At 45.8% G+C, this 19,818-nt stretch overlaps 1 protein-coding gene across 7 annotated transcripts in view; it reads right to left on the reverse strand.

Moving 5' to 3' along the window:
• The window catches only part of LOC126267963 (neurexin-1a), a 1,982,806-nt gene that overhangs the window by 882,313 nt on the left and 1,080,675 nt on the right, over window positions 1-19,818 (reverse strand). For all 7 annotated transcript variants that reach the window (XM_049973298.1, XM_049973297.1, XM_049973300.1 and 4 more), the window contains one exon: window positions 8,900-9,060. In XM_049973298.1, the coding sequence (XP_049829255.1) occupies window positions 8,900-9,060 (161 nt within the window). The remainder of the gene's footprint in view (window positions 1-8,899; window positions 9,061-19,818) is intronic.

A 19,818-nucleotide genomic window follows, 5' to 3' on the forward strand; every position in this document is an offset into this window, starting at 1 on the left:
CGCAGTGACGCGTGGGTGGAACTGGCGGACGGAGCTGCGTCGTACTCCGCTGAGGACCGGCCACTGGGCCACACAATTACATCGCAGCCGCAGAATCGGCGCCGTCAGATCCACCTAACGCTAACCGACAGAATCGATAATGCTGGAGCACTGCAGCGAGTGTACACCTGTCTGCATCGCCTACCGAGGGCTGCACTGCTGCCACTGGCGGCTGCTACCACTGACCGCCTCAGACGGGCACGTGAACAGCCGAGCGGCAGAATGCAGTGAGTCCCGTTACAACTTACCCTACAGTGTTGGCCGCGTATTTTGTTTAACAGTCTACTGGGCACATTGCGTAGCGGGTAAAAGGCAGCTGCGATGAATTTGGAGCACCAATGAGTGTAAAATTCAATCTTGCCTCTTACGTATTGAAGCCAATCTGAACATCAACTATTATATGAGGGACGTTTTAGAGCCTGAGGCATTGCCCCTCCTGCAGGCAGCTCCACATGCCATATTTCAGCAGGACTAATCCTGCACACATGCGGCAAGGAATGCAGGAGCCTTTCTCGAAGAATGATATGAGCTACTGTCCCCAAGGCCACCATCGATTATGTCTAGCAAATAGTTGTTCTGCAACTTGTTCATTTGTTCATTCTGGTCCCCCTGCAGTCACAGCCGATGGTTTACCGACGCGCCTATAAACTACTGTTGAGTGCGTTCCCAGCAGCATGTACAGGCAGTCATCCCGTGCCACAATATCTAGAGGGTCTAAGTGGAGCTTCGTAGACGGGCAGTGTAACTTTCGAGGGAGAGAAGGAATGCACCAAGAAACTGAATCATTAAGCGACAATCAGGAAAATATGCCTATAAAATTGTAGTCACTTTATTTACGATCGATGTTGAACGGTTAACAGATTTTTAAGATACTTCAGCGAGGTTATAAAAGGATCTGGATTCAGTGGAAGAGACTCTCCAGACCGGAGGAAGAATGGTTACGATATCCGATGGCGTTGAAAGATTTGATGAAGAACAGAAACTGAACCGGGGGTGAACAGAAAAAGGGGACACGCTGTCACAGAAACAGTAAAAGGATTTTGGGTTAACGAGAAGCCTTCCAGTAACGTGTATTTGTTAATTAAGATATAATAATGTTATTGGATCAAATAGAATGATCAGCATCAGATGACAGCATCTAACAGAACAGTGTTTTCAGCTTGCTGGCCAGCAGAGTTTCGCTTTTTCTGAGGCACGTATGCGGCCTCGTCGACACAGGGGACTGCTCCGACCTGTGCTGGGTAGTGTCGGTGAGGCAGCAAGGCAGGAGGGCGTGGCCAGTGGCGGCACTCGCGGGGGCGACGCCGCGGCCCGCAGCGCGGGGGCCTCAGCTGACCCGCACGCCGCCAGGCCTAGGCACGGCGCCTCCACTACTCCGACACGCCGTCCAGGCAGCTCGTCCCGTTACAGACCTGCTACGCCTCCACGACTCCTTTAATGGTGTGGCTGTTGAATGGCAGGACACAGTTCGCCTTACGCGTGCACAGACATCTTGAAAATAATAAATTCGTAAGAAGAGGTAGATCGTGCATTTCTAGATTTCCGAAGGACATCCTATAACAAACATACACTGATCAGCCAAAACATCGTGACCACCCACGTAAGCGCCGGTACGCCACCTCTGGCACGGACGACAGTGGCGACGCGTCGTAGCGTGGTCGCAGTGAGGCGCCGGTAAGTCGCTGGAAGGAGTTAGCACCGCATCTGCACACAAGACACGTAATTCCCGTAAATTCCATTGAGCTGGCCGATAAGCTCTGACGCCACATCCCACATGTGTTCCATCGGGTTCAGATCTGGCGAGTTAGAAAGGGGGGGTGGGGGGCAGCAAATCAATTGGAACTCGCCACTCGAACCACTCCACCATTCTCCTGACCTTGTGATAAGGCGCATTATCTTGCTGAAAAATGGGAAATACGGTCGTCATGATGGTGTGTGCGGTACAGCTTGGCCATCGTGGTGTCTTGCACGAGTTTCACTTGACCGACGGATGCCCAGACCATAATGGAAACTCCCACACCTTGTCTGCATTTCGCGGTCAAGGTGCCGAGGAGCTATTGTCCTGTAAGACGATGGACTCGCGCGCTCGCATCGACACGATGAAGAAGGTATCGAGATTCGACAACTGTACCACTGCGCCAGTGTTCAGCTCAGATGGTCACGTGCCCATTTCAGTCGTAGTTGCCAATGACCGATCCGTCGTCAAGTGCGAAGGCCCATGGAAACCACGACACGGCTGCCCAACTCTTTCACTCGTACGGATGTAACCTCGGCCAGAAGTTAGTGTGAAAAACACTCATCTAACCGAATCACTTTCTGTCATTCCTCCCGTCTGCAGACTTTACGGCTTTCCTGTTACGTTCATTTGCATTACTTATGAGTGGTTTTTAAATTCGAGCTCTCGCTGCGAGATTCCCTGTTTCTGGAGCTGCCGTCGTGTCGTTTCAGTGCTGACAGGTTTTGAGAGCGCGACATGCAGTTCTGCGGTGAGTTCTCGTCACAATGCCCTTCGATGAGCGTCCCCACGTGAAGGGGTTGCCTGCCCTCAGGCGCGAGAGAGGCATCGTGCAGTCACTCAGCTGCACAGGTGTCCGAGGCTCTGACTGGTACGTTTCTAAGGTGCTCAATAAAGGTTGCGTGCTTGTCTCCGAGGGTGCTTCCGAGCTAGGGGCGTCAGAAAGATGCTTCGCCGTGTTATTCACGCTCGTGTCAGCGTTGCACCCCTCCGTGATATCACCACAGGAGGCCGCGAAACCGAAGTGCTAAGACTGTCTGCACCCACTGCTGCTTCGGATCACCTTCAAATTTCGTCGAATGTATCTGAACGAGCCCTTGCGCTCCCACAATCTGCACCACAACAAACGCTGCGGTCGTACTACGCTCCAAAGGGATACGGTCACGTTCAGTGCGATCGCAGGGCCACTATGTTTCTTGGGAAGGGTTGATCCATCAGGGCGTATCGACAGTGTCAAAGGTCGTCCATAACGTGTTACTGTTGCTCCTCGCACTGCCAAATGTCGTTTAGGACCGCAAAATGTGTGGGAATCAACTCTTCAGTGCGAGGGCTGGTTGCAATGACGCCATTTAAACCACTTCCTGAGGAGTGTTTATGTCAATTCCAGGTGGCGGTGTGTCTTAAACATTTTCTCGACCTCCCTTCCAAAAACGTGATTTCATCACTAGGTGTCGCGATTCCGACCGACACCGCAGAGCCGTCGAAGAAGGGGTGAAAAGTAGGTGAGAGGAGATGTGACGACCTTCCTAATGTGTGACTCGCCTCAATTGGCGGTGGGAATAATTGTGGCACTGTTTGGTGCCAATGTGATCTGATTTATCCTCATTAACCCTCACATGAACTTCTTTTTTCCGCACGTGTCGACACGTTGCTGTTTGAAGTGTCACCGAGCCTGACAGACACGTCACACGGATCCACGCTTTTGCACGATTACAGAGGAAGGTTGTAGACACCATTGAGAGAAATTTGTGCATCGTAATGGGTCAGAAATAAGGGGTTTCGGAAGAATGATACTTTTTTTGCGTAGTGGAACACATTACGGCGTCCCTACTCGAGTGTTCAACTGACTGCCACGAGAAGATCGCAGTGCAGTTTCTGTCTGGTGGGAGGGCTGCAACTGCAACGCGTACCAACGCCAGCTGACGAGCTGCTCGGACGGGACGCAGGGCTCTGTCGTCTGGCGAGGCGACAGCGGCCGCTCCGCCTCGTATCCGCTCCACACCGCGCCCAGCGACGCTGTGCGGCAGAGGAGGACATCGGGCGATCCTTTGGGCCTCATCGCAGCGTTATTCCATAGACGATGTAAGAAAACTTTAAACTTACGGCAGCGGTACTGATAGTGCAGCTTCTATGTCACACCAAATCTGTCACACAAAATTGGCATTGCAGAGTGTTCTTAACGCCCGAAGAACCTCGCGATACGTAAAGCTCATGTTCAAGCGTTTCGGGAATGAAATTATTTATGAGAAGCTAAAAAAAGGGTAAACATCGTTGCACCTTTTATCGAAATCATGATAGGTAAACATCGTTTCAGGCAAGATTACTCTAAAGGACAAGATATTTTATTTGCCTAACATGAAAATGAAATAGCTGAACAACTCCCACTTCAGCTGAATAGTAGTTATACTAGCAGAAAATCGTAATAGTATAAAAAGTTTGAGACAATGGAATATAAGTATCAGAGTAACTGGAAGGAGCCCTACTGTGTTTTGTGTCAAACTACTCATAATACTAAGATTTTCCCCCACATAAACCACGGACTTTATCGTTGGTGGGGAGGCTTGCGTGCCTCAGCGATACAGATAGCCGTACCATAGGTGCAACCACAACGGAGGGGTATATGTTGAGAGGCCAGACAAACGTGTGGTTCCTGAACAGGGGCAGTAGCCTTTTTAGTAGTTGCAACGGCAACAGTCTGGATGATTGACTGATCTGGCCTTGTAACAATAACCAAAACGGCTTTGCTGTGCTGGTACTGCGAACGGCTGAAAGCAAGGGGAAACTACGGCCGTAATTTTTCCCGAGGGCATGCAGCTTTACTGTATGATTAAATGATGATGGCGTCCTCTTGGGTAAAATATTCCGGAGGTAAAATAGTCCCCCATTCGGATCTCCGGGCGGGGACTACTCAAGAGGATGTCGTTATCAGGAGAAATAAAACTGGCGTTCTACGGAACGGAACGTGGAATGTCAGATCCCTTAATCGGGCAGGTAGGTTAGAAAATTTAAAAAAGGAAATGGATAGGTTAAAGTTAGATATAGTGGGAATTAGTGAAGTTCGGTGGCAGGAGGAACAAGACTTCTGGTCAGGTGACTACAGGGTTAAAAACACAAATTCAAATAGGGGTAATGCAGGAGTCGGATTAATAATGAATAGGAGTGCGGGTAAGCTACTACAAACAGCATAGTGAACGCATTATTGAGGCCAAGATAGATACGAAGCCACACCTACTAGAGTAGTACAAGTTTATATGCCAACTAGCTCTGCAGATGACGAAGAAATAGAAGAAATGTATGATGAAATAAAAGAAATTATTCAGATAGTGAAGCGAGACGGGAACTCGAGTGTAGGAAAAGGGAGAGAAGAAAACATAGTAGGTGAATATGGATTAGGGCTAACAAATGAAAGAGGATGCTGCCTGGTAGAATTTTGCACAGAGCACAACTTAATCATAACTAACACTTGGATCAGGAATCATAAAAGAAGGCTGTATACATGGAAGAAGCCTGGAGATACTAAAAGGTATCAGATTATATAATGGTAAGACAGAGATTTAGGAACCAGGTTTTAAATTGTAAGACATTTCCAGTGGCAGATGTGGACTCTGACCACAATCTATTCGTTATTATCCTGTAGATTAAAACTGAAGAAACTGCAAAAAGGGGGGAAATTAAGGAGATGTTACCTGGATAAACTGAAAGAACCAGAGGTTGTACAGAGTTTCAGGGAGAGCATAAGGGAACAATTGACAGGAATGGGGGAGAGAAATGCAGTAGAAGAAGAATGGGTAGCTTTGAGGGATGAAGTAGTGAAGGCAGCAGATGATCAAGTAGGTAAAAAGACGGGGGCTAGTAGAAATCCTTGGGTAACAGAAGAAATATTTAATTTAATTGATGGAAGAAGAAAATATGAAAATGCAGTAAATGAAGCAGGCAAAAAGGAATACAGACGACTCAAAAATGAGATCGACAGGAAGTGCAAAATGGCTAAGCAGGGATGGCTACAGTACAAATGTAAGGATGTAGAGGCTTATCTCACTAGGGGTACGATAGATACAGCCTACAGGAAAATTAAAGAGACCTTTGGAGATAAGAGAACCACTTGTATGAACATCAAGAGCTCAGATGGAAACCCAGTTCTAAGCAAAGAAGGGAAAGCAGAAAGGTGGAAGGAGTATATAGTGGGTCTATACAAGGGCGATGCACTTGAGGACAATGTTATGGAAATGGAAGAGGATGTAGGTGAAGATGAAATGGGAGATACGATACTGCGTGAAGAGTTTGACAGAGCACTGAAAGGCCTGAGTCGAAACAAGGCCCCGGAAGTAGACAACACTCCAGTGGAACTACTGACGGCCTTGGGAGAGCCACTCCTGACAAAACTCTACCATCTGGTGAGCAAGATGTATGAAACAGGCGAAATACCCTCAGACTTCAAGAAGAATATAATAATTCCAATCGCAAAGTAAGCAGGAGTTGACAGATGTGAAAATTACCGAACAATCAGTTTAAGAAGCCACAGCTGCAAAATACTAACATGAATTCCTTACAGACGAATGGAAAAACTAGTATAAGACGACCTCGGGGAAGATCAGTTTGGATTCCGTAGAAATGTTGGAACACGTGAGGCAATACTGACCCTACGGCTTATCTTAGAAGCTAGATTAAGGAAAGGTAAACCTACGTTTCTAGCATTTGTAGACTTAGAGAAACTTTTGACAATGTTGACTGGATTACTCACTTTCAAATTCTAAAGGTGGCAGGGGTAAAATACAGGGATCGAAAGGCTATTTACAATTTGTACAGAAACCAGATGGCACTTATAAGAGTCGAGGGACATGAAAGGGAAGCAGTGGTCGGGAAGGGAGTAAGACAGGATTGTAGCCTCTACCCGATGTTATTCAATCTGTATATTGAGCAAGCAGTAGGAGTAGGTATTAAAATCCACGGAGAAAAAATAAAAATTCTGAAGTTTGCCGATGACATTGTAATTTTGTCAGAGACAGCAAAGGACTTGGAAGAGCAGTTGAATGGAATGGACGGTGCCTTGAAAGGAAGATATAAGATGAACATCAACAAATGCAAAACGAGGATAATGGAATGTAGGCGAATTAAGTCGGGTGATGCTGAGGGAATTAGACTAGGAAATGAGACACTTATAGTAGTAAAGGAGTTTTGCTATTTGGGGAGCAAAATAACTGATGATGGTCGAAGTAGAGAGGATATAAAATGTAGACTGGCAACGGCAAGGACAGCGTTTCTGTATAAGAGAAATTTGTTAACATCGAGCATAGATTTAAGTGTCAGGAAGTCATTTCTGAAAGTATTTGTATGGAGTGTAGCCATTTATGGAAGTGAAACATGGACGATAAATAGTTCGGACAAGAAGAGAATAGAAGCTTTCGAAATGTGGTGCTACAGAAGAATGCTGAAGATTAGATGGGTAGATCGCATAACTAATGAGTAAGTATTGAATCGGATTGGGGAGAAGAGACGTTTGTGGCACAACTTGACCAGAAGAAGGGATCGGTTGGTAGGACATGTTCTGAGGCATCAAGGGATCACCAATTTGGTATTGGGGGGCAGCGTGGAGGGTAAAAATCGTAGAGGGCGAGCAAGAGATGAATACACCAAGCAGATTCAGAAGGATGTAGGTTGCAGTAAGTACTGTCAGATGAAGTAGCTTGCACAGGATAGAGTAGCATGGAGAGCTACATCAAAGCAGTCTCAGGACTGAAGATCGCAACAACAACAACAACAAAGATTTTGGTGTATCTTGTTGCGACGCACACCGATGGGTCAAAACGATGTAACAGTTGGTCCACTTTTCGGACATAGTAAAGGAGCGCTTCTGCTTGCCTTGGGTTCCTCAAGTACTGAGGTATGTCGTACCACATGTCTACTCACAGGTCAGTAAACCCGCGAAAATTACGGGACACTGGTTTGTGGGCACGCAGCTGCCGTCCGATGCGTAGACGTCAGGGGCACTTGCTGGCAAGACATCAGTGTGAGATCAGTCTCGTGCTTCTCGAACCACTCCAGCTCGGTTCTGGCCTTGTGTCGCTGAGAATTACCCTGCTGGAAGATGTCGTCGCCATCAGAGAAGACTTCAACCACGGGAGGATGTAGATTGTCCGCAATAATGTTAAGTGCTGTCGTAGTGTGTTCGAGTACTACCGTAGGTCCCATACAAGCCCAGCGCAATGTAGTGATAGCATAGTTCTGCACTCATTGGCCTACACCTGTGGCGCAGTGCACGTTTCAAGCAAGCATTGACCTGGATGACGGCTTGTAAGGGCCCAACCAAAGACTGGTGTAACAGGAAATGCGATTCATTAGAAGGACGACGCGTTTTTATTGATCCACGCTGAAAACTCAGTGATGCTGTGGCCACTGCAGTCGTAACTGACGATGTGTGTGGGTCAACACAGGAACACGTAGAAGTCGTGTGATGTGGAGCTCAATGATAGACAATAGTGCTTGAACGTTGTGCTCTGGATCACCTGTGCCTGCTTCAACATTGTACTGTGTCGTCAGGTCTGCCACATACCGCTGCCTACCCCGGATTACTACGTTGAGATGTGGTCGAACAATACCGTAAGGCCTTCTCGCTATTTCACTTTCCTGTGACCACTTTCCAGAGGTCCTGGCGCCAACAGACGACAAACTTGACAGTTTTAGAGATTCTCGTTTCCAGCCGCAACGCCGCAACAATGGTCGCTTTTACAAAACCGCTTATGTCAGAGGATTTCCGAATTTGCGGCCTGTATCTTCGCTTTAATAACTGCCTATTCATCTCTCTTCTGCTTAAATTTTTTGTTTACTGAGTCACGTATCCGCAACACCACTACGAGGCAATCGACCTCTGGCTCACCAGTGTAAACTAAACATCAGAAAAAATGAGAACTCTACATCTGCCTCGTACAAAATGGGAGAATCAATACTGGCCTCCAAAACTGTTTGACGCACCTTAAGGTGGGGAACCCAACTTGCGCCTTCCGACTTAAACGATCTAATCGACTTTCCTGCCTTAAGGTGTCCAGAACTATTTCGGCCACGCTGTGCGGGCGGCCGCAGTGCGGTGTGCAAGGCGACAGAGTGGCGCCGCTGCCCGCTGCCACCCACCTCCTGCATCTTGCGGTGCACGGTCAGCTTGTGCCACTGGTTGTCGTCGAAGCGCACGCGGCGCGGCTTGATGGCCAGCTCGGTGCGGCCGTTGCCCAGGCTCATGGCCAGCACCACGCCGCCGTCCTTCAGCGCCACGTTCATGAAGTCGCCCTTGTCCCCTGCAACACCAAAGAGGACCGCGTCACATTCTAGGTGCGAGCAGAAGCCGCTTCACAAAAATCAGTCTGGCGTATCTACGTTAACAGGAACTTCAGAGGCAAGGAAGAAGCGATGCAGGAAATAAAAGACAGCTTCAGGTGTGGAATTAAAAAAAAGAGGAAGAAAAGAAGATTGGGATTAACGACCATTGTGGAATTAAAATTAAAATTCATGCTGAACGGATATTAATGATAAGAAAATGGCTCCGAGCACTATGGGACTTAACTTATGAGGTCATCAGTCCCCTAGAACTTAGAACTACTTAAAACTAACTAACCTAATGACATGACACACATCTGTGCCCGAGGCAGTTTTCGAACCTGCGACCGTAGCAGTCACGCGGTTGTGGACTGGTGCCTAGAACTGCACGCCACCGCGGCCGGCGACCGATAGGAACCCGAAGAAAGATGAAAGTAACGATGAGTAGCACAAACGAAAGTACTGATAAAATTAACATTACAATGGTGACCAGTAGTCAGGCGAACTGAACGAATTCTACTACGTCGGAAACGATACCACTAATGAAACACTGCTGATAAATTAGACATGTTCTTGTAATCCCAGAGCCTGTATCTGGGTGTAGAAAGGCGAGCAAGCAGGCAGGTCGGGACTAATGTGTGTGTGAAATCCTGTGGGACTCGACTGCTGAGGTCATCAGTCCCTAAGCTCACACACTACATAACCTAAATTATCCTAAGGACAAACACACACGTCCATGCCCAAGGGAGGGCTCGAACCTCCGCCGGGGGTGCCTTAGACCGCTTGGCTAATCCCACGCGGCTGGGGGTCCGGACCAGAAACTGTAACACGTTTGTACCAAGGGGGGGGGGGGGGGGGGGGGGGACAAGCCAGTCTTTGCACAACTGTTCTGAGAGTGACTTCAATCCACTGACAGCTTTCTGATGTAAAAGGGGTGATTTTCTACGGAAGAGGATATGAGTTGTATGTTTACTACATCGACACGGTACGTGGTGATTGGAAATCGATTTTACGCTCTAATATTCAAGTTTCTTTCCTCAGTTGGAGAGCAGTGTAACTGAGTAAGAATCTTTCCGTATTTGACGATATGTATGGCGCTTTCCGTGGTTTAGTTGTCGATGTAATATGGTGATCAGTGTAAAATAGTTTACTGCCGCTGAATGTCATATCTGTAGAAAGAAAGAAAAGGCAGACAGTGCTTCCCTAGGACTGAGGAACATAGTGACATATAGCCGGTGTGAGTGTACACCATAATTTTTTTGGGTGCTGTACAGATGCAAAAGATAACTGCACTGTTTGTGTAAATGTGTATATATTGCATTGTAAAGTTACTGGGGCTTATGTTGTATAAAATGTCTTTATATTGCAGTGTAAAGTTACTATGGATTATGTTGTGGCATGACTAGAGAGAATCACTGTGTGGGATGTACAGATTCAACACATCAATAACTGTGAGGGTATGGGTGAGTTTTTACGTGGAAAATTATGTTCACTATAGATTCATTCCAGAAGCACAGCTGTCAAGAGGAGATACTACCTGCACATCGATCGGTGTCAGACTGTAGCAGCAATCGTAATATTCAATTGTAGTTACACTGGTAAATGTGTTACTGGCTTCCAATATTCTAGTGAGTCTCGTATGTATTTGAAAATCTGTAGACAACTTTGTGGGTTTAACTGTCTGTGCATTTTAGTGATGTGTGGAAAATAATTTTGCCACTGAAAGTCCTATCTGCAGAAAGAAAGAGGTGGATGGTTCTTCGATACTGGCGGCATCAGTAATTCAACTGGTACATTCGATAAGAGTCAATCATAATGCTCGATTCATTCACATCCTTTGTCCTGGGATACAGGAGCCTCTACATAGCCTTGGTAACGTCTGTGTATGTTGAAAGCAGGAAGGGTGACATGTGATGGACTGGGGTATCACGTTAGGACTGCTGGGAAGAGTGCATTCGATGTAATTCTGCGCTATTTCCACTTAAGCATGGTTAGATTAGTCTCTCATGTTGCGCTAGGAACAATGCGACCTGTGCTACACTGTCATCACCAGTAAAGGTACGGGCTACCCAGAGGTGTCTCACATATGGGAGTTGTGTGAGCGCCTCAGAGTTCCGTGACATCATTATAACACTGACTGTGTACCTCACAATAGAGGCAACTTTCACCTGCCTCCAGTGGTGGCGCGCATGCACCTGGAGCGTCTGCGCTCCTGCCCAGCCTCATCAGCAGTAGTGTCTAGGTGAACACGTATTTCTAGAGGAATTTCTCAGGTGTTAATTGTGATTGGGATGCCACTGCTCCATGTGTGTGGGACCCTAATGGGCGTCTGTGCGTCGTTTGACAGCTGATGGCCGCGTCACTTCGCGGGTCTGCAGGTAGCCTCTTGTGCAGTCTACTGGACAGGCAGTGGCATACAGTGTCTGCGTACGTTGATTGTGTGTCAGTTACATTATTTTGCAAGCAGGTCTGTAGGCTCCACTATGTGTTATTTGGACAGTTTACAAGTTGATTTCATGTCTGCACATCAGTGTAATAAATATACTCCATCCCTAAATAAATTGTTTCAAAATAAATAAAGTACACTCCTTCAGCCCAGCGCAGGCTCAGTCATTTTCGCACCATTTTCCCCCTCTAGACCACCATCTTGGATTACAACCCAGGAGGGATGAAAGCACCCTCTGGTGGCACTATTGTGTCCAAGGTCAGTTGGAGTCTAGATTCCATAGTGGAGACACCGCCTGCAAAATAAAAACTTATGTCCAGCTCAGGCAGAGTCATTTTCTCACCATTTCTCCCCACCATCTGGTGGTGGTGTTGTTGTTGTTGTTGTCTAGGTCCAGACATCATGGTGAACACACTGTTTGCCCCATCTTGGATAACAGTACTTGCATAATCAGCTGATGTCATGGTTGTCATCTTGGATTACGTCACAGGACAGATGACAGCATCCTCTGGTGGTGGTACTGTGTACTAGGTCAGTTGCAGTGCGGACATCGTGGCGAACACACTGGATAGTGGCGCTTCCTCTAGTAGTTTAAATAAAGACTGGTGCTTGATTTCGACAGCCTTCGATCAGCAAGCATGTTTGCAGAGTCTTTTAGATCGATTATTATTTTCACTATTTACGAGTTGTCTGGCTCTTTGGACGCAAATGTATTGCATTATTTGCGAGTGGTTTGCATGTCTGTAGGCTGTGCAATGTGTTATTTTGACAGTCTACAGTTAGCTTGTGTGTTTGTGAGTAGAGAATTATACATGAGTTACTTGGAGTAATTTGCAGGTCTGCACGCTGTGTGACATGTGTTCTATACCACTGTGATAAATATACTCTATCCCTAAATAAATTGTTCCAAAATAAATAAAGTAAAATCCTTCCTCGCTCCAGTAGCCCAGTGCAGGCTGAGTTCCTTTCCCACAAATCCCTAGGAGGAGGTGGTGGTCGTGTGACTTAGATCACTTGGACTGCCTCCACTAACCTATCTTCCTGCGATTTATTAGCTTAGTAGAGATACGCGAATTGACCTTTCTTTACTGCCAAAATTCAAACTTGGCGCCAGTTCCTAGGAAGAGGTGGTGATCAGGTTTCTTAGGTTAGTGGAGGTAACCCAAGTGACCTATCTTTCCGATATTTTCTTACGTTAGTAGATGTGTGATGCATTATTATGTTGGAATTTTAACTTCATACCATTTTCTGCGGGAGGAATGGGGAGGGATGTTAGGTTAGTGGAGGGAGCCCAATTGACCCATCTTCCCACGAAAATTCAAATTTCCCTCCAAAAGCCGCAATCTTGGATGACGTCACTGCCACCATCTTGGATAATGGAACTTTGGGGTAGAATCTCCCTTTTCCCAATGCTTCCGGGTTCTCTGGTGACGTTGGCCTAGATCAAAAACAAGTGGCTGAAGGTTTATGAACGTATAGCCAAATTTAACTAATACGATGACATCGTGTGTTTGGCTAATGTAATTTTCTACTTGGAGAGTACCACCCAGCAATTGTATGAGAACAACGAGTAGAAGTTAACAGGCTTGGAAGTGTTCCAGGCGGAAGTGTGCAAGTATTTCGGCGACACACGACGACAGAAGCGCAAGGTTGAAGATAAAGTGCAGGGCACAGCCTCCAGAAGAAGCTACAGCATCCTATATTCAAGACGCCTGGGAGCTGCGTAAAATAGTGGCTCCTAGAATGAAGGATGAAGATAAGGTTGCACATCTCATGAAGGGTATTGCTGACGACATGTATCAAGCCCTACTGCTGAAGGAGGTTTCGACAGTAGACGACTTCATAAAATGGTGCCAGTGTCTAAAAAAAAAAAAAAAATTACACGCGAGAAGTTTGAACGGCTTCCGAACGTAGTATCGATGTCTGTTGCGGGCTTTCAAAACAGAAATATGTGATGATGTGGCCCTCAACTACGTACCCTCAGACACAGAGTTTAAATATTAAAAGTTTTTGCTGGGATACGTAGTTGCTGCATTACAAGCTAAATACTGCTGAGTTTACAGTATACAATATTAATATACACATGGATGGAATGGTCAAAGGTTCCTATCACTCGGCAAATGCGAATTTTGAACGTGACATAGACATTTATAAATGAAAGATTCCAATTACATAAAATCTGCAGGTTCTATCTTAACGACTTTAAATGATGAGTACAATTGCAGAAGTACGTTTGAGTACGCTGTATGTTTCTGCCACACACGTATTGGTGTCAATGGTCCAGCAATTAAATAAATTATACGTTGATAAACAGGGAAACAATAGATACCTACTACACGTAATTAGTTATGAACGACAACATAGCTCGCGAGATATTCACTTGTAAATGCACAGTACGTCTTCACTGTAGAAGCCACGGAAATCTCACAAGTCCACTCCGAAGTATTTTTATCTGCCACGACCACGCGCAAACCACTCCACTGTCCAAGTCCTTTTCGCGACTGTCCTCGTACCGCGTCGTTCCGAACTACCCCTCCATTCACTTCGGTAGGCGCCTCCCTTAGTAACGAGCGCTGTGATTGGCTAGAGCGCTCCCTTCATGTCTGAAAGCCAATGTACACTCACAAACATATTGAAACACATCCGAAATACTGGGCTTACATTTAAACAACTTGAAATTAAATAAATATTCCTACGGCTGGACCACAAACACGCTCTTACACACATTATTAAATACATATACAAATTAAATAAACATGTATCAAAGGAATAGCAGCAAAAGGTAGGCCAGTAGCCTAATGTCTCTGTGCTTTCTAAAACACAGTAAATATTTAACCAATTGATTCATCAATAGTATATATCCGATATAAACAAAGAAATAGATGAATAACTATATTTATAAGCATGCTGCAACGGTTTTTTCATGTAGCTGTGGAGTACTTATGGCCTGGTGCGATCGATAGTAAATGACCACGTTGACCTCCAATAACTCATGTACTATTGACAAAATCAGATGAACAGTGTAGATTTTGGAAATTCGTTGCTGTGTGTTACTTGTATAATTTACTGTCAGATACTAAACTTTAGACTAATAAAGATATTGAAAATCTGATTACACCATCAGAATCTCGTGCAAATAATGGTAATGTACATGTTTCTTTTTGAGGTATCATGATTCATCTGGCTACTATTAATTTATATATCAAATGTGAAATGTCTGCTGCTATGGTTTCATAAAGTCCGCCATCTTTGGCACTGCCAGCATAGACATCTCCTTCATCGACAGAAAGCACCGTCCTCATCACAGCGTCAACACGGAATTCCCAGCCACGCGATCGGGCCGGACCCCTCTGGCCTCGGCCAATGTCGGCACCACGTGGTCAGCCTGCCGAGCAGCCCGCGCCCCCCGAGTGGCCCGTGCGACCATGCCAACTCCGAACTTAGAATATTTTCAGGGTGCCACAATTCGACCGTTACCTCACACTGTGGTGGAGGAAGGAACTGATTTCACAAGTGTTGTTCGTCAGATAGTAAGAGAGGAAGTTCAGAAGGCACTTGGATTGCATAGCGAGCAGTAAACCGAGACGCTTCAAGAGGTCATTTGGGAGGAAGTGGAACACACCTTGAAACCTATCTCTCGTCCTTCATATCCCTTTAAAACAGTGAAAAAGTCGAGACCCAGGAGAAGTTACGTTCCTACAATGCTGCATGAGGAACCTGTTTGGGCATCGAGGAAGGCTGATGCCTGGAGAACCCACGATAACAACCAGTATGTTTCTACTGTGGACAGCTGGGACATGTTGTACGCTATTGCCGATAAAGGCGCTGGATATTTGATGACGACCGCGCTAGAAAACAGCAGACCGATCTTGGTCAACGCCAACTATGGGACGATAAAGATGAACACAAGATGTGGGTGCTGGACGACGTAGGTCACCATCGCCGCAAGCTAGCTGCTGGAGAGGACGCTCCCCAACACGCCGATCAAGGTCTCCATCGCCGTTTAGAAACTCCAGTCGATCACCTCGCCGCCGCAACCTGGAAAGCTAAAGGCTGCGACCTTCCCTGGAGGCGAGGCCGCCGAAGAGAAAAATCCTCCGCCGTCGATCACTACAAAAATGATAGGAAACTACTTCGATATCCTCATGGATGGCATACCAGCCCAAGCTCTTGTGGACTCTGGAGCATCATATTCTGACATTTCGGAGAAGTACCGTCGCTAATTGCAGAAAACCGTATTCGTCGACAGGAAAACATCTCTGCTGAAGGTGGCTAATGGGAAACATATAAAACCTACAGGAAGATGTACCATTCATGTGGACAATGCTTCTCAGGCACTAAAGATTGTGGTAGCTCAAAGATTATGCTAGACGAGATGAGATACTGTGGACAGGAAGATGCACATCCGAGTGTGTGGAGACTATATGTGCTGGATGAAGTGATCATTCGTGCATTGAGCGTTAGAAAGGTAACTGTCACGTGTCATGCCATGCATCAACCCATGGATCTTGTAGTGGAATGTAAGAGAAGCATACCACTGAAGAGTAACTTGGTCGTCCCAGGCTCTGTCGTCTCGTTTAAGAAGGGATTCGGTGAATTGTGAATAGTTAACCGTCGCCGAGAACAGCAGATCGTTCCAAGACGCATGTGCGCAGCAAACGGTGAGCCGTTAATTGAAGAATAGTAATGCGTCATAGAAACCTCACATGCCGAGTCTGTGGGCAAAATTAGAGCTACCACACTGATATAAGATCTAGCTCGACTATCAGTAGAACTCACTTAAGGAACAACAAAATCTGCTTGCCATTGTTCAAGAGTTCTCTGAATGCTTCAATCCAGAGGTGAAGAGCAAATTAGACAAATCGTCTGTGAAGCACCGGATTAGCACTGGAGACCATCAACCAATAAGACAGAGAGCATACCGTGTGTCAGCAATGGAATGGCGCATAATTCGCGACGAGGTAGATAAAATGATGAAGAATGACATCATTCAACCTTCACAGAGCCCATGTCATCATCAACATACAAATAGACTGAGGGCCGTTCTTAAGTGTCTCCAACAAGGCGGACTGAAACTTAATTCAATAGAGTGTCTCTTTGGAGCAAAAGAAATCACCTTGTGTCGAACGTAGGTGTGAGGCCACACCCAGAAAAAGTGAGACCTATAACGGAATTTCCTATTCCTAAAATTATTAGAGACGTGAGAAGCTTCCTCAGATTATACTATTCTTACCATCGTTTTATCAAAGTTTTTTGTATTAATATCAGACCACTCCAAGAGTTGTTAAAAGCTGATGCTAAATTTACTTGGGGTGGTGCTCAACAAGATTCTTTCGATGTGTTGGGAAAAGCTCTGACGACTGACTCTGTACTTGGTCTGTATGATGAGAGAGCATCAACAGAAGTACACACAGATGCCAGCAGGTATGGGTTTGGAGCTGTTCTGGTGCAAATTTTGGATGGAAAAGAAAAGGTTATAGCCTATGCTTCTAGGACACTTACAAAAGCCGAGAGAAACTACAGAAAGAGAATGTCTTGCTGTGATCTGGACGATAGGCAAATTTCGACAATATCTGATGGAAAGCCATTCACAGTATTTACATACCATCATTCCCTTTGTTGGTTGACGGGTCTTAAGGATCCAACAGGACGACTCGCCAGGTGGGCACTACGTCTTCAACACTATGATATTAGCATAGTGTACAAAAGTGGAAGAAATCACCAAGATGCCGACTGTCTCTCAAGAAACCCTGTGTAAGACCATCAATACTTTGATGAAGTCAGTGGCTGTCTCACCGCCCTCCAGGATCTGTCTGCTGAGCAGAAGAAGGACGCAAAGATATCTCAAATTATGCTTGTCTTAAATCGGTCAGAGGATACGAAAGGACAATTTAATGTAGTTAATGGATTACTTTGCAAGAAAAACTTTGATCCGTTTGGAAAGTGGTGGCTACCAGTGATTCCTAAACACATGCGCTTAGATGTTCTACAGAAATTCCATGCCACACCTGAGGCCGTACATTTAGGATTTATTAAGACACCATAGAATTTGCAAGACATTTTTCTGTCCCGGTTTATTTAGGAGGGTCCGTCACTATGTGTCATACTGTCGAGAGTGTCAGAGGACAAAGGTAGTTCCTGAGAAACCAACTGGCCGAGTCATACCAATTCTTCCAGCCGAAACGCCTTTTCGGCATGTTGGAATTGACCTCCTCGGATGATTTCCTATGTCTCCTAGTGGCGACAGATGGATCATTGTTTGCATGGATTATCTGACATGATATTCCATCACAAAAGCCATGAATACAGCCAAAGAATCCTAGGTAGCCAAATTCATCGTGTAAGACATTGTATTAAAACATGGTGCCCCAGGGTCGTTAATTACGGATCGAGGGAAAGTTGTTCAGTCGAATCTTGTGACAGAGATAAACCGTCGGTGCAACATTACTCATCAAATGACGACTGCCTACCATCCGCAAACTAACGGGCTTACTGATGGCCTTGATAAGACCTTGACCGACGTGTCGTCAGTGTTGAGCAGAGCAACTGGGATGAGGTGCTACCTTTCGTGACGTTGCCTACAACACCGCCAAACAAGACACTACAGGATTTACGCCATTTTTCTTGGTGCATGGGCGTGAGGGGGCTACGACGATGGACACTGTATTTCCGTTACATCCTGACGACGTGGACGACGACTACATCGGCCAGGTGTTAACCAGAGCTGAGGAAGCTCGGCAGTTAGCTCGACTCGGCACGCTGCAGGCTCAAGAAAACGATCGCCGAAGGTACGACGCGAGCCACCGCCCTGCTGTTTACCAGCCTGGTGACCTTGTCCGGATGTTCGCTCCTGTTCGGAAGGTTGGTCTCTGTGAGAAGCCCCTTAGGCGCTACTTTGGACTTTATAAGGATGTAAGACAGTTGTCTGATGTTTCTTTGAAGTTGAAGATTACGACCCTGACACAAGACGACTAAAGATCAAAGATACGGTCCACATCCTTCTAATGAAGCCCTATAAGGTTCCTGCAACCCAGGGTAAATTCAAAGCTCCAGCGACAGTCAACAAGCGGAAAGGTGACGAAGAGCGTAGCGGCAAAATAAGTTCTAAGAAGATCACAGCCAAAACATGTTCAAATGTGTGTGAAATCTTATGGGACTTAACTGCCAAGGTCATCAGTCCCTAAGGTTACACACTACTTAACCTAAATTATCCTAAGGACAAACACACACACCCATGCCCGAGGGAGGACTCGAACCTCCGCCGGGACCAGCCGCAGAGTCCACGACTGCAGCGCCTGAGAGCGGATCGCAGCCAGGACTAGAACAAGTCGTCATGAGTCGGAGTAGGCAGGGCCGACGGCTCGTTCCCGGACTAGGACGAGGGAACACCGAGGCGCTGTCCTCTTAAGGAGGGAGCGACGTCGCAGAAAAAGTTGAACAGCGCCGTGGTGTAAAGATTATGATACTAAACTGTTGCATGGCAGTTCGTGGTTTCAAAATTCACCTGGACTGTACAAATTTAATTACTACATTCACATTCTAGAAGTATCGACAAATGTCAAGAATCATTGTACTGGAATGTTCTGTAACTGTATAAATACCGTATGTGTTCTGGCCGGAGGCAGTTCCGTTCGCGCTCTTGTATGTGCAAGCGCTGAATAAACCTTCGTTAAGTGGTATTAGTGTTCGTCATTCATCTTATTACACCTTCTTCTACGTGACACTCACCATACGTGTGAAAAAAGTTAAAAGTTAAAAAACCCTAACCAAGAAAGACATTTACATTAAAAAAAGCATGAATAGGAAACAAATTGTACATTTATTTATTCATAAGCAATGTGTGTGCACTCAGTAAAAACATCTATGCAACATGTGTTATAATTAGAACAGTTTTTAAGTGTTTCACCTACCGCAAGCCATCCAAGACGGATTATTTTTTAAGTCTGTATCTCTATATCACTCACAGTCCATGAGAACTTTTATTACTGTTAAAACATTTGCTACTGTTGCTGTGGAAATTTATTTCTAAGTGTGCACAGTCGATCGGAATTTTTGTAAAAGGTATGGTACTGGGCCTGTAAAATGTATCTAGTAAAAGTATTTCCACACCAGATTGTAGCGCAGATTTATATATCTGGAAAAATTTTAAACATTATCCTCCAGCCATACTGGAAAAATAATGTTACTATTGTAGCACGTGATTTAAAAGTACTTCTGCGCTGAAATAACAGAGTCAAACTGTACCTCAACAAATATATTGTAACTCAAGAACTGAACTGTAATCTCAAGAACT

Source organism: Schistocerca gregaria, chromosome 4 (genome assembly GCF_023897955.1).
Source record: "Schistocerca gregaria isolate iqSchGreg1 chromosome 4, iqSchGreg1.2, whole genome shotgun sequence".
Lineage (NCBI taxonomy): Eukaryota > Metazoa > Arthropoda > Insecta > Orthoptera > Acrididae > Schistocerca > Schistocerca gregaria.